This window comes from Mercenaria mercenaria, chromosome 13, assembly GCF_021730395.1.
Source record: "Mercenaria mercenaria strain notata chromosome 13, MADL_Memer_1, whole genome shotgun sequence".
Lineage (NCBI taxonomy): Eukaryota > Metazoa > Mollusca > Bivalvia > Venerida > Veneridae > Mercenaria > Mercenaria mercenaria.
This window is the reverse complement of record NC_069373.1, coordinates 548,633-568,601: the sequence shown is the minus strand read 5'-3', so window position 1 is coordinate 568,601 and position 19,969 is coordinate 548,633. Positions and strand designations below refer to the sequence as shown.

At 32.2% G+C, this 19,969-nt stretch overlaps 1 protein-coding gene across 2 annotated transcripts in view; it reads right to left on the bottom strand.

The window, feature by feature from the left end:
• Positions 1 to 767: 767 nt before the first annotated feature.
• Positions 768 to 19,969, bottom strand: part of LOC128547694 (uncharacterized) — a 68,637-nt gene continuing 49,435 nt past the window's right edge. For both annotated transcript variants that reach the window (XM_053520778.1, XM_053520779.1), the window contains one exon: positions 768 to 2,313. In XM_053520778.1, the coding sequence (XP_053376753.1) occupies positions 1,135 to 2,313 (1,179 nt within the window). In that variant the 3' untranslated portion in view covers positions 768 to 1,134. The remainder of the gene's footprint in view (positions 2,314 to 19,969) is intronic.

Genomic DNA, 19,969 nt, shown 5'->3' with positions numbered 1-19,969 from the left:
TGTCTTTAAAATCATACAGTAACATTAAAAAAGTACTGAAATATACTGAAAGCACAGACAAAATACGGAATTGTATTTTCAACCTACTGCAATACGGTAATTAATCGAGTGGAGTTTGTTTCGTTCGTACGAAAAATACACAATAGATAAATGCTGACCATTTCCCTCTATTTCTATGTGGTCAGCATTTTTACGAAAATGCGATATCGCTAGAAAATGCTGACCAGTTAAATATAGGTAAATATGCTGACCGGACAGGTATATATTAAATGTGCGCAAAGTACGGACGTATTCCTTGTATTTCTTTGTGGTCAGCAAATTCTCACATCCGTTTTACCGCTAGAAAGTGCCGACCATGCAGTTAAATATAAAGTAAATCTGCTGACCGCTCATGTATGTATTAAATGTGAGTAAATTGCTGACGGATTTCTTCTATTTCTTTGTGGTCAGCAATTTCTCACACATCTTATTGTGCTAGAAAGTGCTGACCAGTTAAATATTTATATATGTAATAAAAAGGTTATCAATTTTGTATGTGGATATATGCACGAGTTCCGCAGCGGTAATATTGCGCGACTTTAGACACTTTGTTTCAAAATCTTAATCTCTTGATCGTATGTAGAATTATCGATGTCTTCATATTAAGGATACTAAAATTGCATCTTCTGAACATTTGAAGTTATATCTAAAAGATTACATTTACAAAACCAAAACTGAACAAACTTAAGGGAATTACTATGGGGAAGTGTATGATTAACAAAAATGTATAATTTGTCCATTGACATTCTTTTTTAATCTGGAAGAAATTCAATTAGGATTGAATTAAATGCATCCGATAGGATATTACCATACTTTCGACACAGATTATAAGCTTTAAACATTGAGTCAAACACTCTAAATAGCTGTCCTCATAGAGAGATTAAAACTCCGATTGGTGGTTTCAATTATGAAATATTCCAGTTAGTCTTTATTCGCATATGTAAAACCTAGATTGCATACTTGATCATCTTGTAATACAGATATGTGTACAAGCACAAACATCGTTCTGAAATCAGTATCTCAAAATATTTCAGGCTTTCATACCTCCATGTGAACAAACGTTCTACTCTGATACAAACCTACTATTCTGAACGTTTATATATGTTGTAGATCTGACAAAACAACACGTCTTGACTTTTGACTCCACAAATACAGGTGATCTGATTTCCCTCTCATATATCCTGCCATCCTTCCAAATCCACTCTTGGTTAGAATCAAAATATCAGATAGAGAAAGAATATATTGTTCTATTATCGCAAATCTAAATCCTTCACACACTGCCTCTGGATACATACCAAAAATAAGGCGATCAACGTGAACAATTGTTACGTTTAGGTTGATACTATTATTAAACGTTCTTGAAAATGTTTCACGGACAGATTGTGAGTCTGATGCCAGATAAAGAACATATTTGCTAGACGTTTTGAAGTGTCTCAGGAAGTTGAATATAGAAATTTCGTCAGGTTTTTCTTTAAATAGGTCATCTTCTGGTATACTTGGATTCTGGCCTTTACGTATGTGACTACATACAAGAGATTTTCCTTTCACTTTCAATTTAAATTCCTCAAGATAATTTAAAACATCCCTTGTTGGTTGGAAAAGTATTTGTAGTAATACATTGTAGATGTTTGGCTCTGTCAGTTTGAAAAGCCATCGTAACTGTTTACTAGCTTCTTTGCGTCTTCGTAGAAAACGAATTAAATTTTGATTGTTTTTCAAGACTATTACCTGCCACTTCCATTTGGATTTGAAATCGAAGTTAGGAATGGCTTTGAAAAATGTAGATCCACCTACAAAATCAAACTCGTTGGTGTTATTGTTATGAATTGAATTAACAAATGTTTTGCATACGGACCAGTCATAAAAATGGGGAATTAAGATGTTTTCAAGTGAACATGGCTTTTCAATATCTATTACAAAAGCTCTTCCAGTTATCATTGCTAACAGAAATGATGAAACAATACCACGCTGCCTATCACCCCATCCGCCGCAACGCCGCGAGTAATCGCATTTGTAAACAAGGAATTTGTGATGATGACAGTCCTTTTCGTCTTGCACAATTGTTTTATTCAGCTGTATTCTATCAGATATAGCCAAAAAATCTAAGCTCTCAACAGCCTTATCTTTACTTGATAAATTGCTTCTGCTTATGTATGATGCGTTTTGATACAATCCTGACATTACAATTTCTTTGTTCCATCTTCGAGGAGAAATTGACGCAATGTTGATGAACATAATTCCATACGTGATCATACAAGTTGCCACGGATATGATCTACAAATTGTAAAATGATAAAAATATGAAAATGTATCATAGATGGTAGAAAATTCCTTGAAAAGGATTATTCAGTAAAGGTTTAAATGTATAAAAATAATAACAGGATCATAGATATTTCGTTCTGTTATAAATAAATGTAAAAGAAATCACGAAACAATATAACTACATTTTTTTCACAAAGATATTCTAACGACACGATTTATTTAGATTTATTTCAAAGATGACTGATATTTTCTTATCCTCGTCTTAACAAAATATTTAAGCAATTTGTATAGAGAATTAACATTGCGATTATATGGAAAATACCTGTTAGTGTGAATTGAACACTGATTACTGTTTATGTATATGTACATTCATATAACGGTTATTTTTTCTACTATTTATTACTTAGTAACCTGTTTTGTAAATGGTTGATTACTTTCATGTATTGTCGTTGAATGCACAAGGTTTGAGAGATCGTGAAAAACGTGAACGTTTAAAGCAATATGTTATAAATCAAAAGGTCGATATCTTGCTTTTGCAGGAAACCCACTTCACGCCTCATATTATAAATCAAGTACAAATTGAATTTAATGATTGGGAGGTATTTAATTCATATGGGACAAGTCACAGCAGTGGGTGTTCAGTGTTTTTTAATAATAGGCATGTGTATGACATAATTGATTTTGAACTAGATTTAAATGGTAGATTTGTTTTCATTAACGTGATGATAGAAGGTAATACTTATACTTTGATAAATATTTACGCAAATAATGACAAAAATAGTAGGAATATTTTCTTTAAAACTATAGATAAACTTATAAATGAAAAATCTCAGGGTATGAAAATTATTGGAGGAGACATGAACGATACTCTTCAGCTAATCGATAGGGTAAATCGAAATAGTAATATAAATAAAACACCGGTAAAAGGTCTTTCATCACTTATAAAAGCACACAAATTAAGTGACATATGGCGCGAATTAAATATAGACAAACGACAATATACATGGCGGAGGAAAAATGGTACTGAGAAAAGCAGAATAGACTTTTGGTTAATTGAAAACAATTTAATTCCATTAGTACATAACACAGATATAAGGCCAGCTAGTATTAAGTTTACGGACCACCTAGCAATATAGATAAAGATAATGAAACCTGAAAGAAGAGGTAACGGATATTGGAAATTAAATAACATGTACTTAAATGATGAAGAGTATGTTAACATTATTTCTAATGTGATAGAAAAATATGATGTAAGTAATATACCTCGACAACTATCATGGGAACTTTGTAAATTAGAAATTAAAGATAAATCCATAATGTTCGCAAAAAAGAAATGTAAACAAAGAAAAGAGAAAATAAATACACTGGAGAATAAACTACAAAGTTTTTATGAAAATTCAATGCCAGAATGTGAAATCGAAAGCCTAGAACAGGAGATCCAAAAGTTATATGAAATTAAAGCAAAGGGAGCGCAAATAAGGTCAAAAGTAGAATACATAGAAGAAGGCGAACAAAATACAAAATATTTTTTGAATCTTGAAAAATCAAGACAAACACGAAAACTTTTAAACAGGATTAAAGTAGATGATAAAAATATTACAGGTATTTAAAACGTACTGAAAGAGGAAGTAAAATTTTATAAAACACTATAAATCTGAAGGAACAAATATAGCAAGTATTTCGAAATATATTGAAGAAACATCTTTAGAAAATAAATTTACAGAGTCTGATGCTAATCTGTGCGAAGGTTTGATTACATGCAAAGAATGTGAGCAAGCAGTAAAAGATATGAAAGTAAATAAAAGCCCTGGTTTAGATGGCCTTACTTGTGAATTTTATAAAAAATTCTGGACTAAGATATGCTCTTTAGTTACTGACTCCCTAAATGAAGGATTTGCAAAAACAGAACTTTCAAATACACAAAGACTAGGAATTTTATCATTAATATATAAGAAAGGTGACCCAAGAAACCTAGAGAACTGGCGACCGATAACATTATTGAATAACGATTACAAAATTGCAGCAAGGGTATTAGCAAATAGGCTTCAAAAAATTATTTATAAAATAATAAACACTGATCAACAAGGAAATATAAAAAAATAGATTTATCGGCTATAATCTGAGACAAATACAAGACATAATTGACTATGCGGAACAACTTCAAATAGAAGGAGCAATACTATTCTTAGACTTTAGAAAGGCTTTTGATACGGTTGAGTGGGACTTCCTTTTTATCGTACTTAAACATTTTGGCTTCAAACCAACTTTTATTCAGTGGATTAAAACACTTTATTCTAATAGCAAATCTTGTATCTTAAATAATGGCTGGAAATCTGAAAGCTTTAGCTTACATCGCGGTATAAGACAAGGCTGTCCGATTTCAGCTCTGCTCTTTATATTGGTAGCAGAAATAATGGCTTTGAATATTAGAAACTCGGATGATATAACAGGCATAACAGTAAATTCAGAAATAGGAAAGAAGTCAATAAAAGTTTCGCAGCTAGCAGATGATACAACTTTATTTTTGGGTAAGGAAACGGAAATTGAGAAAGCTTTGGAAATAATTTTAAAGTTTGGCAAATCGTCAGGATTAAAATTAAATAAAAACAAAACTGAAGGAATGTGGGTCGGTAAATTAAAATTCAGCAAAAAACAAATTGGCGGGATAAATTGGCCTGAAAAACCAGTCAAAGTTTTAGGCATTTATTTTGGTCATAATGCATCTAAATGTTCTGAATTAAATTGGGAAGAAAAAATTGTCAAATGCAAAACCATAATTGATAAGTGGAAAAGAAGAATTTTTTTTTTATTTTTGGCAGGGTTCAAATAATCAAAACACTAATCATACCAAAGTTCACATAGGCTTTTCATGCACTAGAGGTTCCAAAATGTGTAATTATAGAGATTAACAAGTTGATATTTGATTTTCTCTGGAATGGTAAACGAGAAAAAATAAAAAGAACTACACTGATTGGAAAGAAACTTAACGGGGGAATTGAAATGATTGATATTGAGTCTTACATTAGCGAAATTAAAATTAAATGGATAAACTCCCTTCTAGATGAAAAACAAGCTAATTGGAAAATATTACCAAACTATTTCTTATCAAAGTTCGGATATAACTTTCTCGTATTCTTTATGAATATTGATAGTCCAAAAAGTATTAATACAACAACTCTACCAAAGTTCTATCAAAATCTTCTAGACATCTGGATTAATTTGAAAAACAAAGAACTGTATCATTGTAATACCTTTTACGATATTAGAAAGGAAATACTGTGGGGTAATAGATTTATTAAACATAATAAAAAATGCTTAATATTTCCTACATGGATTAGATCAAAATTAATTTTTGTTAATGATATTATCAATGATAATGGCAAAATAGAGGCTAATTTTATAAGACAGAAATTATTAAATAAAAATAATTGGATTGCAGAATTTAACACATTGGTAAACGCTATTCCAGAAAAGTGGAAAAGAAGTTTACGGTCTGAAGTTTCGTGTTTAACATACGTAAAAACTGAGCTGAAAATTAAAATTGGAAATGACGATCTTAAGAGTAGTGACAACAAAACAATATATAACCATCTAGTTTCCAACCGGTGTACAAAACCATATATACATGATTATTGGAAACAACATCTTGAATACGATATCCAATGGAACACCTTCTATGAATTCATACACTCTTTACAAGATAATAGAATAAAAGAATTCAAGTATAAATTAATAAATAGAATATTTCCATGCAATGAAATACGATACAGGTGGAAAATGTTAAACTCACCAAACTGTTTAGTTTGTAACCAAGTGGAAACTTATGAACATGTTTTTGTAGAATGTCCGAGAACAGATAACATATGGGCGGATGTCCATAATGTACTTAAATCTTGCGGCATATGCAATAATATACGACATCTAAAAACTATTGTTATAGGATATAAGATTTCAGATCCGACCTATTATTATATTAATACTATACTGTCTCTTGTCGGATTCTGCATTTATAAAGCTTATTTCCTTAGCAACTGTCGAGAACGTAACTATGATATTGTTAATCTGTTTAAATCTGAATACAGAATTATGTTTAAATATCTTACCAACAGGAAAGTAAACAATCTTTTCACACTTAGATTTCATGAATATGCAGAATCATGATATAATAACAGAGAATGAACTACATATTTGTTTATTTGTGCCATTTTACTTGTTTGTATACACTTGTTTTTGTACAATGACTGATTAATAAAAAAAAAAAAAAAAAAAAAAAAAAAAAAAACGACACGATATTATGACATCATGCGAACACACTGGATATCTTTTTGGTTAAAACTTCAAAAATGAATGAAAAAGTGTTTGTTTCTTAAACACCATAGTTTACATTTTCACGGGTGAATTGCATTATAGTGCTCACTCGGTGAAATATATTTCGATCCTACTCTTAAACAAACAAATATCCCCTATATCTTTTTCAAGACTTCTACTCTAAGAATGGCATGTGATATTAAGTGCAAAATTTGTTTTTACCATGTTTACTTCTAAAACAATTATTTCTTATAAATGTTATTTAAAAGACTCATTTGAGTTATAAGATTAAGTCCCTTGCATGAGCTCATCTTCTTCTCTATAATAAACAACATTTTGAAAAATAAATGAAAATCACACTTTGACTTGAAAAAAAAGTTTCATTATGTGTATTTTCATCTAGTCATATACTTAACAAAGTTTCAAATTTAATGTCATATAATGCATCTTAAACATGTTGATCGAGAATTAACGTTTAATACCTAAAGTTTATAATATTTTTACGGTAAAACCTGAGTTACAGTATTCGTATGCACAAGGTTAAACTCGCAAGATGTATGCGATTTTTACAAACTTCGCGACAAATTCTGTAGTTCAGTACCAGTGAATTATTCTACTATTAATAATCTATACGTCTATAATATTTCGAGGGCTGACCCGGAAACTATTGTATTTGCATTTTTGAAAACCTTACAGGAGAATGAAAAAACTGTATATTTTCTTAAAAACACAGCTAAGTATTACAATTCTCAGTAAATCATTATGAATTGAAATAAGAAATAATATATTGGCTTTTAAAATGCACTCATAGTTTATTTTTAATATTTAGCAAAGAGTGTTCAATAGTTTCACGTTCAAAATGATATTATTAAGTTAAAAAGTTACCGTAAAACTATTGTATCTGCACTGTTCATTAATAATTATTCATATAATTCATATTGCTTTAAGCATAGAATTATTGTTTTACTTATATCATAACATAAATAAAAAATATGCAAAGAAAATAGTGTTAGATACAGTATTTTTTCTGATGACCGGGAAACTATTGTATCCGTACTTATTTGTCAGTTTTTCTTTTTTCATTGATAAATTGGTAAACGTATATTTGCTAGGCTATGAGAGTTACTAAAGAATTAAATACTTTAAATTAAATACTTTAAGCCAGTAATAATTTTCAGGTATAATAAAAACATGCTTATCATTACTTCAATAATATTTTTATTTATTTATTGTGACCTTATGCATTAAAATCTTCATTACGACCAGATATAAATTTCATACAAGGAATTAATTTATGCTAAAATGAAGCTAAACAAGGTGATAAATAAGCTGCAGCATGAAAAAAAAAATTGAAAGCAAACAGTATGAATCTTGACCAGACTGAACAGATACACAGGCTGGTCTGGATCCATGCTGGTCGCAAATGCACTATGTTGATTTTTCTCATGGTGTGGCTCAGATTAACTAAATTTAATTCGGGCCAGTTTCACCCCTCCATTACTTCAACAGGGATTTTTTTTTTTTCAGGACAGTCGGTGAATTCCACTTTCATTAATTCAGTAATGTTAATGTAATGTTACAGAACTTTTGTTATCTTTTTTAACCTACAGCCAGTATTGGTGTGCAGGGGCATGGTTACAAAGTCCTTTTGCTTTGGAAGTGACTGTGTAATGCATAAAAATTTGCTTGTTTCCAGTATCCAACCCTACCCTTAATTTTTTGCCCAACCCTAAAGGTATTTAAGGCCTTGGAGGTTTTTGTTTGAACATCTTTAATAAAAAGTTTCAAAAGTGCAATTCTTATGCTTTAAACATGGTCAGTGATGTTAGAAATCAACATATTGATGCTCAAAAGCCATAACCTCTTTAACTGTTTCTATTTTAGCCGGACTTTTTGAAGAAAAAGAAGAGCTATTGCACCTACCCTGGCATCTGCATCAGCGTCGGCATCACCGTTGGTTAAAAGGTTTAGATAAAGTCAAATATCTCAATTACTATCAAAACTATTGATGACGTCACGAACGTCGCAACGTAGTGCGCCAAAATGCCCAAAATCCGCCGTAATAGGGCTTCTAAAATATCTAATCAAGATTAAAAATAAGCGAAATTTCACAATATGATACTTTATCTTATTCACATATGGACTAGTGTGGTTTTAAGTGGTATCGCACCACATTACAACGGACATTTATAATTTTATTGAGCAACCCATTTCCTTCTGCTATAAAATTTTGACAAAAAATTGGCAAATATACGCAAAAATGACATTAAAAGTCTGATTTTCAGCACAAGCGATCAATTTGCAAATGAAATGTCAAATAAAAAAGGGAATTTTACGTTTTCAGTTTTTCACAATACTGTGTTAAAGACAAACTGTCCTTCCGATGTTTGGACGTAAAACGCAACGTTTTATCGACGTTGCTTATTGTTTGCATAGTTGCGCTTTGGACGTTTGCATTATATCTTAGGTCCATTTCTACTGTATTCATGAGTCAACCACTTTGATAAATTATTATGTATCAGTCTTTCTAATATTGACGCACTATCAGCTATCTGGGTTTCACGCAAGGACATCTTCTTTCCTTTTTAACTACAAGTCGCTACTTAACTGACCGCGATACACGGAACGTAATTTTGACATCACCGATCTAAGAAATATGATCTTTCCTTTTATTTATGTTCATTTAATATTTGTTGTTTTTTTTTTTTTTGTCTCGTTCCCGCTGAATTTACAGTCGGCGTCCTTAATCCCGCCTTTCATTCGCACGTGTATTCTGTCTGGCACGTTGCGCGTATGAGTATCTTTAAGTTAGTAATAGCTGTTTTGCATACGCACCAAAAACTGAACCGGAGGAACATAAATAGAATGTAGCTAAATGACATCGAGGCACACCGAAACGAAAACAATCGTGAATTGAGTACTTTTCCTTGCATGTAAATCATTTTTCCCTAATATTAGTCGAATTTTTAAATGCTGCACGACTACTTAAAAGCAGGCGTACAGATTCATCGTGCAATTCCACTCAAAATCATATGTTGATAAATCAATGCTACCGATTTCATTATCCAATGCCGAAGGAATTGTTATATCGTCATTATCCATATTAAGGACATATCTGTGTCAGGTATTTTGATATATTTGCGAAACACTAGCCTATTCGGAAACTTTTTTCCACAGCAAAATGTGTAAATCTCTAAGTAAACCAACAGTATAATACTCCCAGCAGTCATTAACGTTTACAATTATGTGAAGGCACTAATGTTGCATACAGTTATATTTACTACAGAGTTACGCAAATGTTTTCTCTTCTAATACGTGGTTTAACATGTATTTGAACTATATTTTTTCAGTTAAATCACTTATGCATCACTGCAAAGTTAAACTGTAAAAAATCGCGAACATCGGTTTCTTTAAAATACCTGCATGCTTATCTGATTTGCAATATGAACTTATCTTCTGTTAGTTTCGAGTCACATTTTGCCCCCCCCCCCCACCGCCCCCATCACCACCCCCCATCCACAGCCCCCTCCCCCCTCCCCCTCTTAACCGGATTAATGTAAATAATAGACAGACCTATCATAAATTAGTGCGTTTTTGCAGTTAGAAGTATTAATGACAAAGTCAGCTTCGTAAAAAGAAAACTTTTTAAAAACCTATATTACGCTGAAGTAAAACAAAATTTGACATGCGAAATATTTCACACCTTTTCCTAAATATAGCAAGTCTTACATTATTTCCATTATAGGTTAAACAGTATGTAGACAAAAATCGCAAGATTCTTTCACGTTAAGCCATTTAAAGGCACTGGCCTCCAGATTTTTGCTTGAAGTTCAGTCATGTTTTGACCATTAGAACATGATCTTTTGTCTTAAACTACCAAATCAAGAGAGGAGTTTTAAAACCTTAAGAAACATAGCAATAATTTTTGATATCTATGTTTTTTCTTTTTTGTTGTCGTAAGATCTAGAGGTCAATGCCTTTAAAAGATTATGTACTGCGTGAAATCATTAAAAAGTTGAAGTTTCTTGTTTAACATGAGTAGTCGACGAAAGTCCCCACCTGGGATGGATGGAACAACTTATATCCAGCCGAGCCCACGGCAGGTGTCATATTTACCTTCCCAGTATCAAGTCTTTGCCGATACTGCTGGAAACAGTACCAGTTTAAGCATATCACCCAGCACTGAACAATAGTCGGGATATCAGCCGCGACCGCGAAAGGAACCCGGACCGCTGGCGTTGTAGTCCAACCTGCTAACCACTGCACCACTGACTTTATTAATTGAAAAACGGATGACTGAATTTCCATAAATCATGACTGTTCAAATAAACAACAAGTCTTGTCGGCGTCAGGGCATGAAGGCATGATGCATGTTTGTTTTAATGACACAACATGATTCTTCTGATACATGTACCATATTTTAGTAGAAACTGTGCTAGATCACTATATACATTTTCGTACACTGTTCGGAAGATGTAAACGTCAAACTGGAAACGTAATTGAAATTCGGCTTGAATATACGTAAATATCGGGTCTACTTGACAGTAGTTAAGAAAATACAGGAGCGGGCGCTGCTCGACCGCCCCTGTATTTTCTTAACTACTAGGGCACTGCTTGACCTCATTTTGACATTTTACCACTGACCAATTCAAAAAAACCCGATTTGATAAGTATAAATTCCTGGGAACAAGATTCACTTACACTGTTAAAAGCATCAGAAATGGCACAAATATAAAATCCGTGTTGCGTACACTAATTTTAACCCCGGCGCCAGGTAGAATTTATTACGTGCATACCTAACGCCGGGGTGGACCATTAGTCTTTCCTAAGAGACCTCGTCTGTAGGCTCACATACAGCTGGTTTCTCCTAAGCCTGTTGGTTCACAGCAGAATCACCTTTAACCACATTGTTCGTTGCCTCTCGAAACCTTCGAAACTAGAGACAAGAACGAAGTAAGACAATTCAGTGTTATCACGACATTGACGGAAGAATTCTTTATGTGCACAACCAGTCAATGTCATGTCGGCAAGCTGTAACCATAAACAGACAAGATTCACTTACATAAACTATACTGCAAGCTATCTTTTAACAGACAAGGTAACGTCGTACAGACCTCTGGAACTTAGCATAACACAACTCAACTCAATGATATAAAAGTTGAAACCGTTTTATATAGTATATATTCTTTATTATAATATTGTTATGGTTTTGAAATTATCATAATTTTATTTTTCATGTGTTATAATTTATTCAATTACTTTTTGTTTTTAGATAATAACAACTCCTAAAGTCATTTTATTCTTCCAGTATTAATTAAAATTATTTGTATGAATTTCTGTTATTGAAGGGAGATCGTCGCGTGAGTGGAACGATGCTCTATCTACCATTTTTTAAACGTGGCGAAAATCGCTTCCAAAGTTTAACTCTTGTCTAGTTTCTTTATTTCTGGGCGAAAATGGTGATAAATATATCTACTTGTTCCTTGCGCTTAGTTCTTTCAGACTGTAAATGCTTTTGAATACATTTCGTTTTTACTTTTCTGCATTTATACATTTTTCACTTTGGAGAGCAAATTTGACAAAAATAGAAAACAAAATGTTAAAGGTGTATTGCTCTATCGGGAGAGCACTGTGAATTTACAAAATTGGACATAGAGCAAGATAATATTTATTACAATTGTATTTTGAAAATAGTGCGAGAGCTCTTAAACAGTAATGACAGTCACTATACTCATTTTGAAATTAAAGGAGGATTGGATTTGGTTTTAGTATCATCAAACTGACACAATATCATAGGCCATATTGCAACTTTCAAGATTTTCTTTGAGGAGGAGGACTCTAGTTGGCACGCGCGGATACATGGGTATATGACTTTCTTCGTGTCAACTGGATGGCCTCCTCACATGAAAAAGCGAGGTTTCAAACAGTGGTGAGGGGCAGGTGTTCAAAGTCAGAAGATTTGGACTGATTTGCAAATGGTTTTACCATGCTGTCCGTATTGTTCAGGGTTAACTGAACTGCTACGTTATAGACGTAATCGGCTATTAAACTAGGTACATTGGTCCTACTTATTTGCAGATGGGTATTCGTAAACCATATCGTAGTATTATGTTAAACAACAACAGAAAGATTTTGAAGTTTAATTACTCAGTAACCGCAATAATTATTGTCAGCAATGATCAAAGATCTAAAATCTTTTTAGTCGTAACTATTCTATTTGCCAAATACAATTATAGCTTTTCATTACGCTGAGTAAGATTTTCCGTGTTTTGTTATCAGTTGAAATTATGGTTGACATAATACTAAGCATTATAACAATACCTAATGACATTGTCTTTGCATCTAAATATTCTCAGTAATAATTGTATTCTTTCACAAAACGACAGTTTTTATATTATGTTCAATTTTTGCATGTAACTGTACTTGTCAGTCATACAAGTTCTCTTTTACACAACACAATCAATGTTATATTCATGTCTCTTTTTAGCTATTAATATAGGTTGATTGTACGGCGTCCATCGTCCGTCTTCCTGCGTCAACATTGTACTTATTTTTTTTCTCCTCTGAAACTACTGGTCAGTAGAAATTTGAGATATATCTCTATCAAGTTTGATAAAATGATTAATCTTGGCCCCTTTAAGGGCAGCTGCTGTCAGCTAGAGCAAAGAAAAAATAGGAAAAACATTTAAGGAACTTCTCATGAACCGCTTGATGGATCTTTATCAAACATAGTCTGTAGCATCATTATAACATCCTCTCCCAAACTGGTTCAGATGGGGACGATTGGCCCCTTTGAGGGGTTACCATAGCTAAAATTAGAAATTCCCTTAAATGATTTTATCTCATGAACCACACAATGGATCTTCTTCAAACTTGATTTGTAGCATCATTATAAGAATCTTCACCAAAATTGTTCTGTTAGGGGCACTTGGTCTGTTAGAGTTCAAAACAGAAATACCTTTAAACGACTACTCATGAACCATTTGATGGATATTCACCAAACTAGGTCTAGAGACCAGTATAAGGTCCTTTCTCAAATTTGTTTGATTAAGGGCACTTTGCCCCTCTTAGGGGCAACTAGAGCTACAAATACAAATACTTTCTGGTCATGAATCGCTGGATGGATCTTCATCAGAAAGATGGCCGGTGGCATCATTAGAGGGCTCTCTCTCAATTGTATTCAAACGGAGACTGTTTGCTCATTCTAGGGCTAAAATCAAAAATACCTTTAATGACTACTTCTAATGAACCACTCAGTTGACTGTCATCATTCTCGGTCCGTAGCATCATTATATTGCCCCCTCCATTTTTTTTAATTGTGGGTTGGGGTGGGGGAGCGCATGGCCCTCTAAGGGACCACTAGACCTAAAGCTACAAATGCCTTTAAATGACTACTTCTCAACCGCTTGATGGATCTTCATCAAACTTTTATTAGGTCTTTTAACTAATTTATTCAATTAGTGTGGCCTCTTTTAGGGGCTGCTAGAGTTGCAAAATAGAGATACCTTTTACTAAATTCCTCTCTAACTCCTGAATGGGTCTTCATAAAACCTTGTCCAGAGCATCATTATAAGGTCTTTTACCATGTTATGTCTTATATCAAATCTATTCAATAGGGACACTTTGGCCCATTTAGGGCCCACTGGAGTAGAAAAATATATAACTTTAGATGATTTCTTTCGATGGTTGTGTGCTTTGGTGCGTGACAGCAAAATGATAATAAAAAATAATGAACAGGTTAAAGGATTTTCACTAAACCTAGTTAGAAGCAAAGTCAGATGGTTAAGGTTCAGTTGAAGGACTTAGGCCCATTTAGGCCTCTTGTTAAATTTTCACATAATTCTGACAATTAAATTAAGACTCAAAGATATTACACCGCAAATAATATGTCCCGGTCATACCTTTCATACTAATCTTATTGCATATATTTCATTTAGTTTCTGCATGTTGTTCTCAAATTTGGTGGCATACATTTCAACTTAATACTGAGTATCATAACAAGAATTCATAGCATTTATTCTGCAACTAAACATTTGCAGTCACAGCACACATGTTTCATATTTGGTAGAGTTACATCATGTGATACTTTAATAGTTTTGTGGCATTGATTTTGATTTACACCAACCATTTGTAATAATTGACTTCTTAAAATTCTAAGAAACATATATATCTATTCTCTCTCACAAACGCAATCGTTTTTTTTTTTATATTCCTTACAGTTTCTTCATGTACGTACTTTCATTTAGTGAGTTGAATTTCAGCATTGCATTCCTTTTGTGATATTTGTCATTGTTTTTTAAGTATTTAATTTGCAATTTTCTCTGTTGTCAAGGGTTGCAAGTTTAACGATAGGATGTTTGCGTCTGGAAGAAGGGATATTGTACTGTCAGTTCTTGTTGTCTTACGAATACTGCATTCAGCAAAATTTGCATAGTTAAAAAAGTGACCAACAAAAAATAGTTAGCGCTTTACTGTAACTTTGTAACGTTAACATATGTTCTGTTTTTGGTTTTATTTCTACTGCTCTTAATAGACAATAACTAACTATCACAAATTTGCTTCTCGGAAACATGTTTGCAAATACCGTTGTTATATTCAGTGGTATTTCTTAAGATACAGCTTCAGAATGACGAAAATAGTTTCTATCCGAAATACACATCAATAAGGTCTGTTGCAAATCTTGCATGTATTGTCTACCTACAGCTTAATTGACAATGATATGTGTTTGTATAAGTAATAAAATGATAAAATAACCTGTATAAGCAATCTCACCTATGGCTAGCCTATGCATGTCGTGTAGATAGGCATTCTAAGTATATTTCAAACATGCTACATCTATGCCTATCCGCCATATTTTGTTGTAATCACATGCATGTAACTGTGCATTCTATTGGTTAAAATGGAGTTAGAGCAATTCTGGATTAAGTTAAATGGAGATTGAGCACTCCTTTACAAAGTCTAATGATAACCACATGATATTAGTTTATGTGTATGATTGGTCAGAATAATTTTAAAAATTACAGTGCTTTAAGTCCTGGAGATAGAGTATTTTAATCGTTACTGTTACATTCAAACAGAGGACATGGAGCAAAGTATTACGCAGGATCTTTCTCTATGACGTCAAATGTTACGTTTTCTTGCTCCAGAACGATAGAGCTCGGCGAGACAAACAAAATAATGTAAAAATCTCATTTTTTCAAAAATGGAGATAGAGATGCTAAGAATCAGGCGACGAGATATAACTTGTTTTTTAAATTTCAATAATTAAAGGGAGATAGATTTGTAGATAACCTGACCTTGTTATATTTAGCACTTGGTTTCCCAGTCTGTGTTATTTTTAGTTTGGAATTTTCTTGTTTCACGGATAATTATTTTAAATATTTATAATATAAATGAATCAAAAACAAATATATTGTGTAAAAGAAAGGAAATTTACTGATAGTATAAATCCTCAATATGTTACAACAAAAAATGGTAGACTTATGATAAGAGCTCTGTGTGCATCCTGCGGTAATATAAAAACAGTTTGTTAAACGTTCTGGAAGTGCAGCGAAGCGGCGACAAGCCACCGGAGGAGTAATTGTTATTCACAAAGCAATGTTACCTTTATTACCTAAGAAAAGTTTAACACTTCCAGGATATAAATATTGTGGGCCAGGAAATCCTTTAGATAATGGACCTCCTGTTAATGAACTAGATGCAGTATGTATGGACCATGACTTTTGCTACAACAACGGTGTAAAACAAATGCTTTCCAACTTAAATAACACTAAATCACAAACATTTGGAGAAAAGATAGCCAAACATTTAATTGTAAAACCTGCAATTAAAACGAAATACAAACTTGGTCTTGGACAAAAACGAAAGTCAAAAAACGGGAAAACGGGGTAGAGTATACCCCCGAAATAACGTGGAGTGATGAATTAGCAGAAAAATTACATAAACCAATTAAACAAAAATTTATTAAACGGAGAGTGATAAAATAGAAAAAGTGGAAACTCCACAGGTCGCTCAACACAACAAATACGAAAATGTTGCAGGCTCGGTTTGATTGAGCCTGTTCATGGACGGTAGTGGAAATGCATGCTACCGTCCACGCCCTCTAGCCCCGGGTTGAGCAGAACTCAACATTTACACATGCTAAAAGTACAAACAGCAATTTAGAGACATCCGCAGATGTATTCAAACGGCGGTGAACATGGAACCTTCAATGATACACGTGTTGAGGCGTGTACTTCCATGAAGAGCGGCGTTTGGTCCCCAGATAAAATAAAGGGTTTGCCCCAAACGAGAAAACAATGGGCAGAACTAAACAAACTGGAATTTAGGAAGGGGATCTGAGGTTATGGAACCTGCGTATCACATGTACAAGAACTGTCAAAAACAAAATTAAAAGCCAGGCACCATATCCAAGGGGTGATTAAACAATACCCAAGGCTATGAAAACGGGAGCATTGGAACTGCCCAGGCCGAAATGGTCATGTTGAGAAACTAAACTACCAATAACACGACATAAAAGTCGTGCTGAACGATCTGAGAAGACATATAACAGCCCTGATTGATAGTTAATGATATTGATGATATTTGGTCTGCTGATTTAGTTGATATGCAAGCTTTTTCAAAATATAATAAAGGTGTAAAGTATTTAATAACAGTTATTGATATATTTAGTAAATATGCTTGGGTTATTCCATTAAAGAATAAAACCGGAGAATCTGTTACAGAAGCATTTGAAAAAATAATTTCTGGAGCTTCACGCTCAGCCTGAAGGTAGAACACCTACATAACAAAATGTTTGAATCGTTTTTGAATAAAAAAAAGATTAATATGTACCATACATTTAATGAAGGAAAAGTTGTAGTAATCGCAAGATTTAATAGAAGTTTAAAAATAATAATGTGGAAATATTTTACAGCAAATAATATTTATAATTATTTAGACAATCTGCAGGAAACGGTTGATAAATATAACAAAACAAAACATTAAAAATTATATCGGATGATATTACAAGTTTGGGTAATGAATATGATAAAATATCTGGTACCGAAAGTATCGATCTGTTGACAAAGAAAATAATCACATCTAAGACGGATATATCAAAAAGACATAGAGAAAAACTCAACAATATTCTTAAAACATGCCAGGCTCAAAAGCTAAGTGAAGAAGAATTGGGGGCAATACCAAAAGAAAAGAAGATACCTACAGTAGATTTAGATACTAATATAGATGATAATGTTTTAGAAGAATATGGTTTTTACAAATCGTCTGAATTTTTTTTTTTTTTTACTGCAGATAAATCTGATTCTGATAAAATAAATAAAAGGAAACTTCAAGCTACAATAAATGATGTTACTGAAGAGATAAAAAGTTTAAATGGTAAAATAGCTGGCAAATCAAGATCAGAAGATCCAAATAAACAAAAAAAAGTAAAAGAATTAAATCATGACCGAGACAAACTAATGAAGTACAAAGACCGGTTAAATAATATTCTTGGTATGGCTTCTACATATGGACAAGGAATAAAACATCACAATCCATATAAAGTTTTACCAAATGAACAATACGGTAATTTAATTATTAACTTAAATAAACTTTATTGTCAAAATAAATTAATTGCTAAAGATAGAGTAACTGGAAAAGAAGTAAATAACACTAAAGTAGATAATGATTTAATTGATTTGATTAATAAAAGATATAACAATAATAAAAAACATTCAATACTTTCTAGGAAAATATTTAAAGAATTAACAGTAAAATCAGGATTACCTATTAATAAAAGATCTATGAAATTTAAAAAAAATAATTAGAGGAGAAGGTTTTAATTCAAATCTTTGTCCGTGCAATCCAGAAGAATTGGTTAGTAACTTAGAACTTATTTGTGGTTCAATTGATGCCGGAAATAATAATGAAGAACTAAAAATGAGGTATTAGCATAATTGATGAACTATTAAAAATAAATAAATTGTTACCAGAACAACATGAAATGTTATATAAAACTATTTTTCTTGAATATAAATGGAACAAAAATAGTCTTAAGTTCTGAAACAGTTAAAGATGATAACAAAAATACTCCGAGTGATTTTACAATCAGATTTAGTCGCCCTTTAATCTCAGATAAAATTAAAACATATGTTGTTGGTTTGGATAGTATTAACACTATGACTTACTCTTGGCATAATATTAGTGATGAATACGGCAATAAAAGAATTCGTTATAATAATGGTAAAGATTAGAAAGATATCATATAATAGTTCTTACAGTTATACAGACATTAATAATTATATAAGGGAAACATTAATTAGCAATGGTGATTTTGAATTTGATCAATCAGACATTGCTCCAATAAGTTTGGAATTTGATTTAAGTAGTTTTAAGATATCAATTTCAATTCATAATAAGTTTATGTTGGATTTAAGAATGTCAAATTTTCATACATTGCTTGGATTTGAGAAAAAAGCTTTGAGAAATACTGAATGGGGAACTACAACACCAAATATAACTAACTCTTTGGATACAATTTATATTCATTGTGATCTAATTGATAATTCGCTTGTTGATGGTAATTTTAGTGATATTATTTACGCTTTAAGTACTGCAGATTTAACAATAGCTTATCCATTTACAAAAGAACCCAACAGAGTCGGATATTCTGAAATTAATAGAAATATTATAAATTCAATAAGAATATATATTACAGACATATTTGGCAGAATAATTAATTTTAATGGAGTTGAAAGAAGTTTTACACTGATTTTAAAAGAAATATAAATATATAATGTACAAGAAAGTTTATGATAAAAATAAAGGAATATTTATTTATGTTGATGCTCAGACCGGAGAAGAAATTATACAAGGTAGACCTGAGGTCTCCGGAGATTCCATCTCTGGCTCAGGTATTTTTGACACTTTAACAAAGTTGTTTTCAAGTGGGGTTGCAGCTGCTGCAAAAAAAGCTCTGGAAACTGCAGGAAAATCCGCTCTTGAAAGCGGAACAAAAAGGATTGGAGCGGAAGTCGGGAATTTAGCTGCTGGTAAAATAACAGAAAAAAAATAAAAGTTTTAAAAAGTCTGTTCCTCAGGCTCGTAATGACGTTGGTGAATTAATTGTCAAAAAATTACAAGAAAAAAATAACAGTAAAAATAATGAGGAGGACATTAATATAAGATTATATAGATTATTGTCAGGATCTGGAACTTCAACTCAGCGTAAACGTATTAACAGATTAATTTATAAAAAATAAAATAATATATAATATACATGTTTAGAACAAAACAGTATTGTGAAAGAAGCGAACTAATTCCTATTCAATTAGATACACCTTTCATTTCTGTCTTGGGAAATAATGTTAAACAACATAAAA